The sequence below is a fragment of the Trichoplusia ni genome, chromosome 14, assembly GCF_003590095.1.
Source record: "Trichoplusia ni isolate ovarian cell line Hi5 chromosome 14, tn1, whole genome shotgun sequence".
In the NCBI taxonomy this organism is placed as follows: domain Eukaryota; kingdom Metazoa; phylum Arthropoda; class Insecta; order Lepidoptera; family Noctuidae; genus Trichoplusia; species Trichoplusia ni.
This window is the reverse complement of record NC_039491.1, coordinates 9,806,016-9,822,498: the sequence shown is the minus strand read 5'-3', so window position 1 is coordinate 9,822,498 and position 16,483 is coordinate 9,806,016. Positions and strand designations below refer to the sequence as shown.

The window sequence follows — 16,483 nt, the reverse complement described above, 5'->3', positions numbered from 1 at the left end:
AGTCTATTATAATTCAATGCAAAGAAGAGACGTCGTAGAAGCACTTGAGTTGGCCGAAAGAACAGATGAGAACAGAATAACAAGTACACTGATAACTGAGGAACTGACTTCAGGAGCGAATACCACATTACAAGCAGTAACCGAAACAACAACAGCCAAAAATATAAAGACCATCAGGAAAAAGGTCAGTCTAGTCGGAAGACCAAAGACTTACAACATGGAAGAACTAACAGATTTCGATGAAAAGACAGAAAGTAAGTGGAATTTTTCAAGAATAATAACATACACTACAAATTACTTACATGAGATCGTATGTTTGCAGATAACACACCTATTGAGGATATACCAAAGAAGGAAAAGGATTTTTATGCCGAATATGTTTTCAATCAGTTTGAAATGCCAGACGACAATTTTAGTACCTCAGTAGATTACACAAACGCAACGACAGTCGAAACAACTATGGGTAATGGTGTGTACAAAAGTGTTCTTAGTAATGTGGATTCGGTTTCTAAAATTGTGATATATAATGAACATGAAAATGTTGCAGTGGTTTTCGATCAAGATAGTTTCAAGGAAGTGCTTGCAAAGTTTGATCAAAATGACTCCATTTATGCTCCTGACACCAGCTTTGAGAACAATATAATTATTCCAAGTATTCCAAATAATATTAGTATCAATATCAGTACAACAGTGAGTGGGAATGGAACTGCGTCGACACCGGATAAAATTGATGATTATCTATCCGATCGTAAGTTATTAGAAGCAGAAGATTTTGTAAACAGAGACTCGCATTAAGGAAATGTTTTCATGTGTCTCGTAAACACGTTAATATCATGCAAAAGTAACAAGCAGACGTCATAATAATTTTAGACAAAATACAATTGGGTTCTATTGGGTTTATTGGCTCTTCTATCCGTCTAGTTTTAAATTAGTGTTTTGCCAGTAAAAACCTTTCCCTTATAAATCATAATACGCGATCAACCGTATTAAATATTCAGTCCCATTGGGAATTTGTCCAATAAAATCGAATAAGTCAGTCAGATAGATATCAAAAACATATTGGATTCGTATTTGTTATTTTATCGGGGAAAACAAAAGCTTCTCCATTTTTTTTTAATCTGCGTCTGATCAGATTTTTTCAAAGACTATTATTGAAGGCTTGAGGAATCCAAATTCATCAAGTGGATGACGACATATTTTTATCACATATATAACTTGGTTATTCTGTTTTGTATTAAAATTTTCAATGGCTATATTATTAATTTCGATTTTTTATTTAGCTGAAACAGTCCGTGAACTCCAGGAGGCTTTGGAACGAATTGAACATGAAATGGCGCCCATAAAGAATACAGGAAAGGTACATAAGATCTAATAAATTTATTTTCATATCACGTACAAATTTGTTATTGAGGTGAGCATGGCCTGTGGTAGTTTGAGTAAGATTCCTTAAATCTTCTTCTTTTCTGTGGTTCAGCGACTATTAGGATCTCTAAGAATAAATTCCTCATGTATTAATAGATTTGACATACTTAATTCCCCAAGAACATCGAATACCAGAGGCACTCCTTACATATTATGGCAATAATATTTTTGTACAATCAACTTGTCAGCCAGGTGTCCAGTGAGAGCCAAACCATTTAAGTTTCCTTAAAAGAACACTAAAACAATCGATCGATGCCAGTCAGCTCTAACACAAAAAATGTTTAATCAGAACTCTTAAACGTTTATTTTGATCAGGTTCGAAGGGAACTTAGGGATCCCGAAGAAGAGGACCCAACCAGTAAATCTCCCGAAGAGGTGATTGCAGAAGTGGAACGGAATAGGTCTATAGACAGAGGTCCGATGTACAACATAGTGCTGAAGTATATGCCTTATCTGAAACAGTACGAGGGGGGTATACTATCTCCTTCTGAAGACAGTGGTGCGAGTCGGAGTTACGTGTCTCCGTTATTCATGTTAGTTGTAACGTTTTGTTTATAATTGTTTAGGTTTATTTTAGATGTATTTATAACTATTTTGATTGTGCTGTCAATAAAGTTTTGAGGTTTAGTTTTATGTATGGTTATTATTTATTTAATTTTTAAGATTGCAAACGTTTGTAGGGAATTAAGAAAGAATTTTTTTAGCCATTACTACTCCACTGCAGAGGAAAGGTCTCTCTTAAGTTTTTCCACTCTGTCCGGTCTATTGCTTTTTCTTTCCATATTTTGTGGTACGCATCCAGTTCGTCGCGCCAAATGAATGCAAGTTAAAAAAGAAAATATATTGATATCGGACTGGGGTGTCTAAAAAATCATTCAAAAAGTTTATTTTATGAACTTTTAAGGTAGAAATAAAGATCCTGACTGAATTATGTCCTAAAAAAGACGAAGCACCTCTGACCTCACCATACTTATCACACTACGTTTTATATCTGATCAACAAACAAAATAAAATACTTGACATTAATAATACTTAGACCTACTTACAAGTATAAACACCTTAATTAATCCGAGACACAATTTCATGTAGTTAATCCACTTACAAAATAGGAATATCGGACACATGATTATTTGATGATTACTAGAATTCATTCAACTTAGGCTGGGTCAGAATAATATAAAATATTCCATAAAGTCTGTCCGTTTATAGTAGTAACAAAGGATTGGGAACATTAATGAAATGTTAATGGTAATCGTCGCGTTCGGTCATCGTCCGCCAGTCAGTCTGTGGTCACCTCGCGGAGTGGTCGTAGGCTACGCCCCGTAGCCGCGTAGCGTGCGTCTACGAATTGTAGCGTTTGCGACTCCAATGTTTTGACGTGACTCGTTATTCGTTGTTAGGTGTTTTTATAATTAACGCCTGTTTTAACTATAATTGTGGAGATTTATAGTGTAGTTTTCACGTGTGTTTTGTTTTAATAAAAGAACATTATTAAAGTTTTAAACTCTATACAAACTAAACTTAACCTTTCAGACATTTTTATCTGACAAACTTTTACATTATAAAAACAACTTCAAGATATTCAAAGGACATAAAACGACCAATATTGAAAATAAACTTAAGTTTAAAATACGAAATAAACACGCATAAAGCTCGATTCAACAATAATTTTATCGATTACTTCGAATTACTCGAATAATCGATTACTATCACAATTGGTTGTGCAATGACGAATGACTTGAAGACTGGAGCTGAGCCTCGTGAGAGCACAGCGCGTGGCTCGTGGGCTCGCCGACCTGATGACGTCAAGTTCGAGTTCGGGTTCGGAGTACCCCTCGGCGCCATGTCTGCTCATCCCGCCTTCCATTCTGCCTGGGATCTTGGTTGGTGAGTAACTTATGCATATTAATTTTAGTGGGAAAATTGATTAAGAGTCAAGTTGCTGACAAATATTTCTATAACAGTGTTGCATTTTGAGTTTTGATTTTACTGTTTTTGATAATTGATTTTTTTTTATAACATGCTATTACTAGCTCAATTGATTTCTTAGTTTAGTAGTGCAGCTATATCAAATGAAAAGATTTACAGTTTATACTACGACAATAATTACAGTAACACTTATGATTTTTTATCGTAAATTGACTGTCTTAAAATAAAGAAACCTTTTTTATTTTATACATTTTTTAAATTAGTTACCATATTTGGAAAGCATGGTACATTGCAGTAAATGTCTTGGATTTATCAAAGACCAGCTGCGCCCTCTGACTACAGTCGCGTTTTTTGCCCCTTTTAGCTTTTTCATTAAGTAAACTAATCTAAACAAAAAAATCTCATCAAATTGGACCAGTAATTCTTGAGGTTCGCGCAATCAACGAACCAAACAAACAAGCACACAAATGCTTTTTATTAATTAATATTAGTATTGATCTTTCCACTTGCCTAGGTCAATGCAACTGGTCATCACTGCATGCTAGTCACGCTCATACATAACATAACATACTTCCCTATAGGTAGTATGGTATTTGTCATGAGTCACTGTTGAAAGACCTTTCTATAGGGCATTACACATCAAACAATTATTATTAAACAAGATTTACGTTGGTGTGTGATAGATGGCTGTTGCTGATAATTACATGTTTTACACTTTTATACCGATTTAGTAATAGAAAATGTTTGTAAGTGTATCTCTGTATGTATGTTGCATTCTTGTCGTTAAACTGCTTAACTGATTTGGATAAAGTTAAGGATGGAGTTAACTGGAATTCCAAAACTTTTTTTTTATTCAGGGTGAACCGACGTCTTACTCATTTAGCCTTGTAGCCTCCTCCTTGTAACTAATTAAGATTGGAAAAGATGTGCTAATAAACCATCGTTAGTTTATATAACTAAAGGTTGAAGTTTTTGAAAGTTTTAAATCTTAATATATATAAATCTTGTGTCACAATGTTTGTCCTCAATGGACTCCTAAACCACTTAACCGATTATAATAAAATTCGCACACCATGTGCAGTTCGATCCAACTTGAGAGACAGGATAGTTTAAATCTCAAGTTATAGTCGCAATTTCTTCTAACCACGCAGACGAAGTCGCGGACAACAGCTAGGATATTATAGCCGATGATGCTACAGTAAAATTCAAAATTTAAGAAACCCCCGATGGTTAAAGCTTTCACTCTTCCATTACATTTATATGACTAAACCAATTTTTCTCACGCTTATTCAAAAAAACTCACATATTTCACCTTTAATACGAAAAATACTAAATTGAAATCGTTCCGTTTAGTAGTTATGATGCCACAGACAGACACGTCAAACTTAACACCCCTCTTTTTGTGTCGGAGCTTAAAAAGGAGAGAAAAAGACTTGTCAATTTACATATTACACGTTTAAACAAAACTTATTCGATGTCAAGGTACTTGTGACAGTAGAAACCTATGTAATTGCATTAGTCCAATGCAAGCCGCTCAACTGCAGCCAGCCATACCATGTGACGAACTGACATACCGCCATATAATGTGATTTTACCTTGAGTAGAGAAATAAGGTCGAGGTGACATAGGCCTAGAAGATTAAGACCTTGGTTTATAAACAAACAATTATAATATTAGTTTTCATATGTAGGTTTTATTAAAACACTGAATGAATGAGTTATCCTGTTTTGTATACAAAAATATCGATGTTTTTGCAGTGGTATTGTAGGTAATATTTATGATACTCAAGATCACTTATATGACGCCTATTTTTCCTCTTTCATCATGTAAAAGTATAAAAGATTGTGTGGATAAAATTATTTTAATAATCTTCGTTAGTCGGGGTATCCCGACAACCCGTGAGTAAACCGTTATTAAAAAAATAATAATGTCTAGCAGAGTAGTAGGAACCTTTATATGTCGGTAATATTGTTTTGTTTACCTTATACAAATTTAATAGGCACGCTAATAATAGGACTAAGTACTACCTAGATGGGAATAAAACCATGCTGATCACCAAACAAACGCCTCTTTAGTCAAACACCATCAAGTATCAATAAAACCATTAGTTTGATCCAAAAAAAACTGTCACTTTCTACCTGTCAATTACCTACGAATATCTTTCTAGGCCCTTCTTCATAAGTCACACATAAGTCCGTATTTAAGTAATTAGTAACCCGTGACCTGCTTTAAGGCTTGATTGTACCGCGATAAGAACCCGCCTATTACTGACTTTCTAATAATATCGTTCGTGCAATACTTTATACGAATATATGTAATTTTGTGAAGGTAAGTCGACACACTTTTTGTACTTACCAATGGGCTTTGTTGATTCGGGAGCATTCGATTTATTTGGGGTTTCATTCAAGTAAGCTTAAAATGCAAGTTGAAATGCGACCACGGGTAATTGAGTATTATGATCCTGACCGATTTCGACTTTAGATGAATGGGCAAAAAATCCTTGTCTTAAGTTTACAGACCAAAATTAAAAGGTTGATAGGACAGGGAGAGAATGACAAAAGAAGAAGGTTGCTAACATTTTTTTTTCTACAAAAACATGAAACCGACTTCGAAAACTACTGAGACAAATTTAATGAAATTTGTATAGGACCCAATGAAAAGATTTTCACGTTTATTGAAAAAAAGAACAACAAAATCGCCTCATTCAGTCCGAGATTCTGAGGTAACAAATATAAGAAAAGCAGACGAATTAAGAACATCTTCGAAACACAAAGAAAGATTCAGGAAATGGATGGATTATTTGCAGGCCAAACTCAATACTCAATACTCAATTATTTATTGCGTTCCATAATGTACATTAAGGTCTTAAAATCTAATAATACAGAACCATTATGGACCCTGTCGGGCACAGCAAATATCTTAGGAGAGAGGAAGCAGTAACAAATAGCCTTATATACATACATGGTACATATGCCTATCTAAAATTTTATTTTATCTTTGCTTTTATCAATGCTTATTAGAGATTGATATTATCTTATAAAGACCTATTTTTATCGTTATAGAAGAAGCGTTATACAATATTACGTACTTGCATTGCAAAGAGCTATTCATTATTATGAAGTTTGCTGAAACGTATAATTATTTCTTTGCGTTGCCCTACTTTTGACGTTTTTTCTACTACGCAATACTTTTTATTCTAGTCTCAAGGTGAAAGTAAGTTAGGCTATTGTTTAGTTATTATTATACCAGATTGGTGTGATAAATGAAGGGCTGGACGTAACGTATCGTGATGCGAGGTCATTTTGTGTGGAAGGGGGATGGTTTGACCAAAAAGGGTTAAAATAATAACTTAAGTACGCCAACGTGCTTAGGTAGAATGCAACCCTGATTTCGTCGTAGCCATTTAAAGGACTATTTTGCAGTAGTTTTGCACGTGGCTTTACGTTTACTTGCATTTATATTTATTTTCAGCAGAAAACCTGGCCCATATAGTTTAAAATATAATGAAAAATCTTTTCCCGGCTTATTTTTTTCTTTTTACTTTAAATATTAAATGGAATGATTGAATCTACACGAATGCTTGACTACATGAACCGAAGTCACTCTGAATAAATCAGTCGGTGACAAGTGAAGAACCTTAAGTCACATTTTATGAAGTATTTAGTAGAGCTCATTAAAGATGTTCATACCCATATTAATGTCTAGGGACTTAACGCTATTTATAATTTTACATCTGCGAAATAAGCGGTTGTTGGACTTCATGTATTTTACCATTTGACCAATGCTGGTATTCTGAATAAAAATGTCAAAAAATGGACTTAAGGTCTTTTAGCTTTCACCTACAGAAATGCAGAAAATGAGAATCTCTTGCATGTTATTTAATTCGTTAAGGACAAAAAATAATATCGATAGTAAAGAACCTTTTCTTTGAAGAATAAGTAAATAACTGTGGAATCTATTTTGTGCTCATGTTAATAAAAAATCTTTCTGCATTTTTTAAAGACAGATAATCGAAAGATACGTAACGTCTAGAATTAATATATGGAATATTGCGAGCGCCGATGTTAATGGTGGTCAATGCTCGTTTTTTCTGCGTATTAATGGAAAATTCTTATGAGAAAATATTATAGAGAGAAATTGTTATGGCTGACAATAAGACATGCTGGATATTATTACTACTTTCTGTAGGTTATACCTATACAACGAGCTAAAATAAACTCAGTTTATATTTTATACCTACTCCGGTTTTGCCCAAAGAACTCTAGAATTATGCAAGAAAACCCAGTCTATAATTCCTATGGGATACCCTCCTTACAAATTTTGACAATCTGATCACAATTTTGTACACTAATTACTAATAATGATTAGACTAATTGTGATATTTTCTACTTAAATTTGAAAACTGAATGATTTTGTATAAATTTTACCTTAGCCTGAAGCGACATTGCATATGATCAGAGTCCGTTAACCACAGTACATAGATCGGTAAGTGTCGAGGGATCGGTCAGAATGTCATATTGCATGTTTTATGAGTCTTGGACGTACTTCATGCACTATTTCAGTTATTAACCAATGTCTAGACAACAATGGACGCCTTTGAGGGTTGGTTCGTTAAGTAATTGAAGTGTTACTGTATGCGACGGACTTTTAATTTTTCAACTGAATTAATTGAGATTAGAGGTGTGTTGTTTTTTGTTTTGATACCATGAATCGGGAATTTGACAATTTGAATATTTTTTTCTTTTAAATTGAAAAAGGTTTGAATCTATGGAGGAGAGACTGAATAATGTCACTGGTCGGAAAAAGTATGCCGATATATGACGTCACATGGGATACCAACTTACTGTACCAGCCCACTGATGAATTTTATTTTTTTGTTTATGGGATATAAAGGCAATTCCGCAATATAATAGTTCTGATACAAGAGGTCATAGTCCGGGCATAGAACTAAAAGTTTACATCGAAGCATAGTCACACAATTTTAAATACTGGCACTGGTAACTGTATATCAAAGACAATAGCAATAATACATCAAACAGTTAAACAACGTGACTCACAGTTAGGCGCATGTCACGCATGAAACCTCCGCGCATTATCCTCTAAAAGATAAAACATGTGTACGTATTAAACCTTTGTTTCACGCGAACTTTTTCGTCGTAAACGGCCATAACCCAAATTAAAATGTACTTCAAATGTTAGTGGCCAGTACATTCGTCATTATTCGCACTCTTCGGTAAACCCACACACATCCTTCTCAATCAAAAATGATGATGACGCAATAACAGATCGTATTTGTATTATCAAAAGGTTTATTTTGGTTTGAGTGTTTTAAGGAGGATGGAATAATATGTGTGGATTTGTGTGTAGCTGGATCTGAAATTGCAGTGGAGGCGTCATTTTAGTGTCTCAATTACATCGTTTATTATCCAATTGGTCTTGACACGCGTTGAATGATGTCCCTGTAATAAAATAATTCAGGGAAATTATTAACGAATATAAAATTTTGTTTCATTTGTTGGTGTCTTTTAGACTTCTTATATCTTGATTTATTTTTCTTTTTGCCATTTGCCATTTTCTATGTGTTCTTCTCTCTTATTAGTTATGAAGAGGAGTAAGTACGTCAGATTAATGACTTGACCGACAGGTTAAGATGAAGTGAGATAATAATTAAAAAAAAAACAATCCTCTTTCAAAAATAGTGTCCTGTAATCAATTACACCGCATCTAACTAACCGAATCGATCAAAATCATCAGCCCATATTCGTCCACTGCTGGACATAGGCCTCCCGGATTGCACTCCATCGAGATCTATCTTTGGCTGCTCGCATCCAGGACCTGCCAGCCATCCTGCGCATCATCGATCAAAATAATATATTTTAATTAAATTACGGATATTGACTCCGAAGCAACAAACTTACACAAGGCCTACATAGAGTACAAGAAAAGTAGGTCTCATAGTCTCCGATATCCGCTGTCTTCATCGATTGCATTACATATGAGCGTCGACCGTCGACCCCGTGTCTAGTCAATGAACTTTGGCACACATTTAGTACAAAGCTGTCAAGTTTACACCAGGGGTAAACAATCAGGTCAGTTACCTTGCAGTTGCAGGCTGTTAGCTTTGGCTGTTGGTAAGCGAATTTTAAATGTCCGCGAGTTCGATTATGGCCGTATAGGTGGAATAGGTTTTCGTAATGAAGGATAGCTTTTGTTTTTAGGTAGAGTCCATTGAATATTAATTACACCATGTTTTCCAGTGGATTACAATGGATAGATGTTGATGATGAATGTTATCTAACAGTGGAGTTTTTACGGAAGATTTCGCCTCGATAGAAGGTCTGTTTTAAATGGAAATGCCATTTTAGAAGCAAGTCACGAGGCACTTGTTTTTGGCGTTAGCGTAAATTACTATTCCAAAACTCATCTGTAGGGGACTTGTTTTCGACTGCACTGGGCTGTCCCATCGTTGTCAGTCAGTCCCACATATATAAGATCTACCGCAATGTCCATGACGGCCTGGAAATAGCCCTAAGACATGTATTAATCAGTTACTCCTTCAACAAAGACAGCAGTCGTATACAATACCACAAAAGACATATAAGAAAAAAAAATAGAATAAAGACTCTTTCGTCCACCGGTGTATATAATAATTTTATCGTAGCTCAGATATTAGCATTCACCTTTGTCCCGCTGCAATCAACCCTGTCCCTTGGCAATGTTAATTTTACCTTTGAACCACAAAGCGAGGTTCAATAAACACCATCCATTATTATCTGGCCATTATAGTTCCACTTTTTGGTCATTACTAAACAAAAACATTAATGAGGTTCACCAAAAGTAGACCAGTCAAGGACCTCAAACAAACACAACTTTACGCTTCAGAATTCAAATTGTGAACCCAAAAAATCCTTATCTATACGTCATAAGGATTAATGTCGCTTGGCCATAAATTTCGAGGGCGACAAAGTCAAGTTTGCGTGGCATACGCATCGAATCTTGCGGTCAACATTAGTTTCCGCAAACACGTCGCCATGGCAACCGTCCAATAACAAACCTGTCAAATAGCCCACGATTTTCCAACAAGCCGGTTCAACAGAAGTAATGACACACTTTTTCAACTTGTTCACCCAAGAAAATTATGTTTTCGTGACCTTACAGTGACCTCAATGTGGTTTGAACACACAGACTTATGTACTTAACAAATGCCATCCGAACTTTGCGGAGAAAAATGGATTTCGGTTTCGGTGATTTCCTGATCCCGAACGTTGGGGGTTTGCGACAATATTTCGACCATGATCCCTATTTCGGGTATGTAAAGACCTTTAGTAGCCGTAGCTGAGGTTTGTATGAGGATTTTCAAAAACTCTGGCGTAGTTAGTACCTCACTTCTATTTAGCATGGTTTTGCCTCATCTCTAAGGATATCGATATAACATGTTAAGTAGATTTGGTACCAGATTGCTTTCAAAGATGTTAGAATTTAAAAAGGGGTAAAATTTTGACGTAAATGAGTCCAAATACAGATTTGGACTTTAGGAATTTGATTACAGAACAGCTGCCGTTGACATTTCATTTCAATGTAATTTAGGTTATTTTTATACGAATATCTGTAATTTTGGTTATTTCTGCGTTATTTTTTTTGCTACCAATTAGATGATTAACTGAAGTAATACTTCTGTCTATATTCTGTTAAATGAAATAATACTTTGTCACTTTTTACTGTATCAATTAAAATATTAAGCGTATAAGATTTCATGTTCTAATTACATTGATAAAAATTGCTTCTTAAAAGTCCTTTAAAATGTTGATACTTCATGAAATCAGACAGATTATTAACTGAAATTGTTTGATGGTCTTTTTGGAAGTTTCCAGAAGTAATGTTCTGGGAAATATGCTTTACCTGCTGATAGACACTGAATGGACTTCGATGTTTAGTATATTAAATTGTCTAAATTAGGATGAGAGGATCATCTTTCATCTCTTGTCCCAAGGATTCAAGACATGGTACAAAACCCGTGATCACCCGGCATTTTCCATATTTTTTTTTATTTCGCACGTTTTTTTACTTTATTCGTTTCATATTTTTTTTCGTAAAACTACTGCTTTTCATGACGGTTTGAAAAGAATATAAAGACGTAGACGGACGCAGACGGAAATGCGATCATTGTCCTGTAAATTCTGACATGTACTTAACTGCCAAGAATACAAAATTTGGAACATATGGTTCCTTGTAATTTTCGTTTTGAGTTAAATCAGGAACCCAAAATTTTCGATTCAGTAAGGGCCAGACACTATTTCCTCCCTTCTCCAAGGAAGCGGGTGTCCAAAGGATGCCCACGCCAAACCAAAAACAAAGGGGTACGTACCAACCTGCTTGTAAGTCAATCAGGCAGTAATTTATAGCATGCTCAATAAATATTTACTCGAACGGCTCAACGTTATGAATGGTAGAAAATCAGGTTGCATTTTATTTATTACCGCGGCGTTAATATTAATTTCGTAAGGTGTAACTTTGGAGAGGTAAGAAAGAAAATAGTATATTTCGACACAGATTTTGAAGGTAATTTCAATATATATCTTTATAGTGACACATGATATGTCCACAAGATAGACGGTCTGTGTATTGGCCATGCTGGCTATGTAATATGGGTAACTGTTTCAAAAAAAATCCAGTTCCAGAAAGTCACTTATCACTGAAATTGCGAAAAGCTAAAGTCCTGTAAGAAAAGAAGACCATGACCGATCGCGGTATTTTAATATTTTTTTTGGTTTATAGTATAATGTCCCCTAAAATAAACAATAACAATAAACCCTTAAATTACTAAACCAATTCCTGGTTTCCAAACCAGAGTGTGACGTATTTTCGAGTGGCCAAGGACTGTTTGGTTTATAGTATAATGTCCCCTAAAATAAACAATAACAATAAACCCTTAAATTACTAAACCAATTCCTGGTTTCCAAACCAGAGTGTGACGTATTTTCGAGTGGCCAAGGACTGTTTTTGTCGGAATGCTTGAAGTTCTGTGCGTGAGATGTATGAGTGTTGTCTACTGTAATTCTCATTATTATTGTTTTTTTTTCTGTAAATTACTGTATCTGTTTTTTTCTTGTATTTCCTTGTATCATTGATTGTATCTTTATTTATTTTAAAATTCTGTATGTTTTTAGTTTTACTATTAGATGTAAGTTACTGTTTTGATAATAAGTTATGTTTTGTGTGTATATAATTAGTGTAATTGGTTTTTACCGTCATATACTATTCAATAAATAAATAAATATCATATTAAACGTAAAACGAAGTCCAGAAATGCAGATCTGTATTATAAAGGTCCAATTTGCCTTATTGTTAAGGAGGTGTTATTAAAGCACTCATAAAATGAAACCTACACAAGGTTCCTCTGACAATGACCTGCGTATCTCGTTAGCCACCATGACAAACGTTTGTGGCCATCAATTGAGGATCAGCTCAAAGTCATAACCATTTAATAAATTGCTTTTATGATTGCCAGTGTCGAGACGGTTATTTTTAGCACGATGTTGACTTAAAATTACATGCACTTTGCACGATGCACTGTTTTGTGCAAATATTTTTTTAACGCTCAGAGACACCATTCATATCAAAAATCTAAGTTTCGGGTGTAAAAAGCAAATAACAAAAAAATCTTTAGATCCATGTGAATTTAAAACTACCTAATATAATTATTCAGGCATAGCCGCATAGGTGATAAAGTTACGTTAGGCAAAAATCATTGTTTTTCGTAAATTGTTCAGTTTTCAGCCAAATCATGACAAGCTTGTATAATAATGATTTTTTCCGCAGTCCATCATCCGGCTTCCACCACATGGCCAGGATGATGGACCGGATGATGGTCGAGAGCCTCCAGCCGTTCGGGTTTGCGCGTATGACAGCGCGTCGCAACACCGGGGACAATAAGGACGGGTCCGAGCCGCCGCGGGACGGGCTGCGCACCGAGCGCAGTGACGCGCGCCGTGAGCGGGCCAAGAACTTCGGGAACACCCACGCCGCTAACGGTACGCGGCATCCGCCTACTCAAGGTGATCTATTGTAGACTGTTGATCAGTAGTTAGTTTTGTACCTGTTATTTGATGTCGTGGTTTCATCATCATCATCATCATCTCAGCCTATAGCTGTCCACTACTGGACATAGGCCTCTCCTTTCGTTCTCTCGCGCGACCGATTCATTGCCAGCTGTATCCACAAAGTAGCGGTTTCCTTTGAAATATTTCGATTTTTAAGCACTTAAAATATAAATCTTTCGACTTATCGTGTTAATGATTGAAAGTTTTAGGATGCCATTAGAATGATTAGTATTACCACGGCTTGTTAAATCAACAAAGTATGCAATCAATTCCTTTTTTCAGTTGTTAAACCGATAGTCAACTTCCAAGATAAGCCACCTGATCAAACGAAGCAACCAGATCCGACCACAGAGAAATGGGCGGGGACTTTACGTCGACAGAACCCTACTACCATTCAGACCACTCTGCCGTCATTAGTAACTAGAAAGACTTCATCGACTAGCTCTGGTCTAGGAAGCGGGAGAAAGATAAGCAGGTCAGTTGAACGGGTACCGAGAACTGGTAAGAATCGGCAGCAGTTAATACCTATAAGACCCACAGTCAGGAAAAACGATGTGCCCAACGAAGGGGCTGACGTCACCATATTTGAGAAGGATGAAAAAGTGTTTGATGCGACGGGATATGAACTACATCTGGTGGAGACTTTGGAGAGGGATATCCTACAGAAGAATCCCGATGTTCGCTGGAAGGATGTCATCGGGCTCGATGACGCAAAGTCTGTGTTGCAAGAGGCCATGGTTCTGCCTCTTGTTATGCCTGATTATTTTAAGGTAAGTCGCTTTTATTAAATTGATGTCTATAGGCCCTGAGTGAGTTTTCAATAATTGGATAGTCTGTTTTTAACCAAATTAAATAAGTAAAAAAACATTTAGAAGATCACTCAAGCGAGTGAAAATCATTATTGATGTTTGAACTAACCATTTGTGCGAGAATCCTAATATCAAGAACTGATAACTATTACTGCAACGTGACCAAGTCAGGCTTTTTGTTATAATAATACAGTTTAAATGCGGTCAATAGCTTCAAACATTACACCATTGTTAGGACAAGTAGGACATTCCGAGGACCTTTGTTTGCTGTAGCCGTAAATCACCTTCCCCAATCTTGGAGTAGCCCAATTTAAATTGGCGATTTGCGTGATACGGTACACTGAAGTCGATGCTCACTTGTTTAGCCTTTCTTGAATAATTAATGCTTCTTTAAATTTTTGGTCGGCTAGTCGATTACGTAACTTTAGTGTTTCGGCTTTTAAAATTTGGTCATGTTTTTTGTTCTTTTACATTGGTGTGAATCTTAGAGTTGTTATTTGAGAATATCTAATATATTATTTTTTACCCACGACGAATACTTGTCCTGAGTCTGGCTGTCTCTGTGCATGTTACTGGAATGTTTATGAAACACCCCACGACACAAGTATCTTCCTTAGTGCCGGAGTCATTAAAACAAAAATACACATTGAATACATACATTTCTTCCGTGGTACCTACCTCTTCTAAAGCCTGTGATTCTAAACGAATGTTTCTTTCTCCCTCTATCTAGTAATATTTGGTATTGCGTGACCAGTCTAGTGTCGCCGGCACCACAGTATCAGCAGTACTGTATCTACTATATCTATATACCGGGCCTTGAACTGCTCTGACATTATACAGGCACGCCATATCCAGCTAGTACTTAATCCAGGCTAGATATTGTGTTACTTTTATTTTACAGCCTTTTTTGGTAGATTTTAGACTGATAACGACTTTAATGTTTCGTAAGCCCTTTGATATTCGTGACCCATTGGCCGTTCTATGGTTTGAAATACTGAGTTTTTGGCGGACCTTAAATGACTGAAGAATACTCGTTAGTTTCGAATTTGTATGAGCTTTTTTTTCAACCGTTTTCGAAAAGAAGGAAGTTCTCAATTCGTATGTATTTTATGTTTGCTACCTCATAACTGCGGACTGGATTCTATGACTGACTTTTTTATTAATAGTGAAATAGTTTTCATTTGTTCCCATAAAAATATCAAATTGGCTTTAGTAGTTTAAAAAATATGGTTATATAACATTAAAGGGCCTAATATAGACTCTTTTTGCGAAATAGGAATTAAACAAGTTCATAAATACTATGACTATAAGTATAATAGTCTCACAGTCCTTTCAATTTAGAATTCGTGAGAAAATTGACACAAGTGCAATGCATAATTGGAAATTAAAGAAAACTGACCTAGAACAAAGGAACACTTATTGATAATTTTATAATTGAAAGCTTATAAAAATGACCTGCCTCAATGAATAATTGTGTCATACAAAGTAATAATATTATGGGAATTTTGACAGATGGATCTATTAACTACTTGTAGTATTAAGACGTAGGTTTTATTGGAACTACTTACCTACCACAATAATTTTTAATCCACTATTATATTTTTGCCGACATTGAACAGATAAATAAATGAAGTTTTTATAGGATGCTCCATGTCTTGTTGTTATTTTAAACGATTTACCAAACACCCTGTACATTAAGTAAATAGTTTAAATAAATTATACCAAAATGTCATAGAATGATTCAACGTTGTTTTTTATGTATCTTTTAAAAATGTGCAAAACCCATTACTTATCAATTTTGCCAGGAAACCTGTCTGAGGTTTAGTTTTTTCTTTTCAATATAATTTGTATTTAATTGTTAGTATGATCCGTTTTGCAGCACTTGCCGTTTAGATCTTTATCTTAGCACAAAGTGCTGCAAAACTGATAGCATGGAACGCATAGATATTTTGTGCTACACCACCAAAAATTTTAAATTCTGCTGAATGATTCCTTCATTTCTAAAGGGCATCCGTCGCCCTTGGAAGGGGGTCCTGCTAACCGGTCCCCCAGGCACTGGCAAGACGTTACTAGCACGAGCCGTCGCCACGGAGTGCCGCACCACCTTCTTCAACGTGTCTTCAGCAACCCTCACCTCGAAGTACAGAGGGGACTCGGAGAAACTGGTGCGGCTGTTATTTGACATGGTATGTATGGAATGTTGATGGTTTTTTAAATAGTTTC

General features: G+C 35.6%; 1 protein-coding gene and 1 pseudogene across 2 annotated transcripts in view; both read left to right on the top strand.

Annotated features, from left to right (window-relative positions):
• Positions 1-2,055, top strand: part of LOC113500826 — a 35,654-nt pseudogene extending 33,599 nt beyond the window's left edge.
• Positions 2,056-10,376: 8,321 nt separating this feature from the next.
• Positions 10,377-16,483, top strand: part of LOC113500493 (katanin p60 ATPase-containing subunit A1-like) — a 10,724-nt gene continuing 4,617 nt past the window's right edge. Inside the window, exons 1-4 of one of the 2 annotated variants that reach the window (XM_026881316.1) lie at positions 10,377-10,659; positions 13,171-13,382; positions 13,734-14,221; positions 16,267-16,446. In XM_026881316.1, coding sequence (XP_026737117.1) covers positions 10,541-10,659; positions 13,171-13,382; positions 13,734-14,221; positions 16,267-16,446 — 999 coding nt within the window. In that variant the 5' untranslated portion in view covers positions 10,377-10,540. Of the gene's footprint in view, positions 10,660-13,170; positions 13,407-13,733; positions 14,222-16,266; positions 16,447-16,483 lie in introns of both variants that reach the window. The other variant, XM_026881315.1, reaches the window with a different exon arrangement.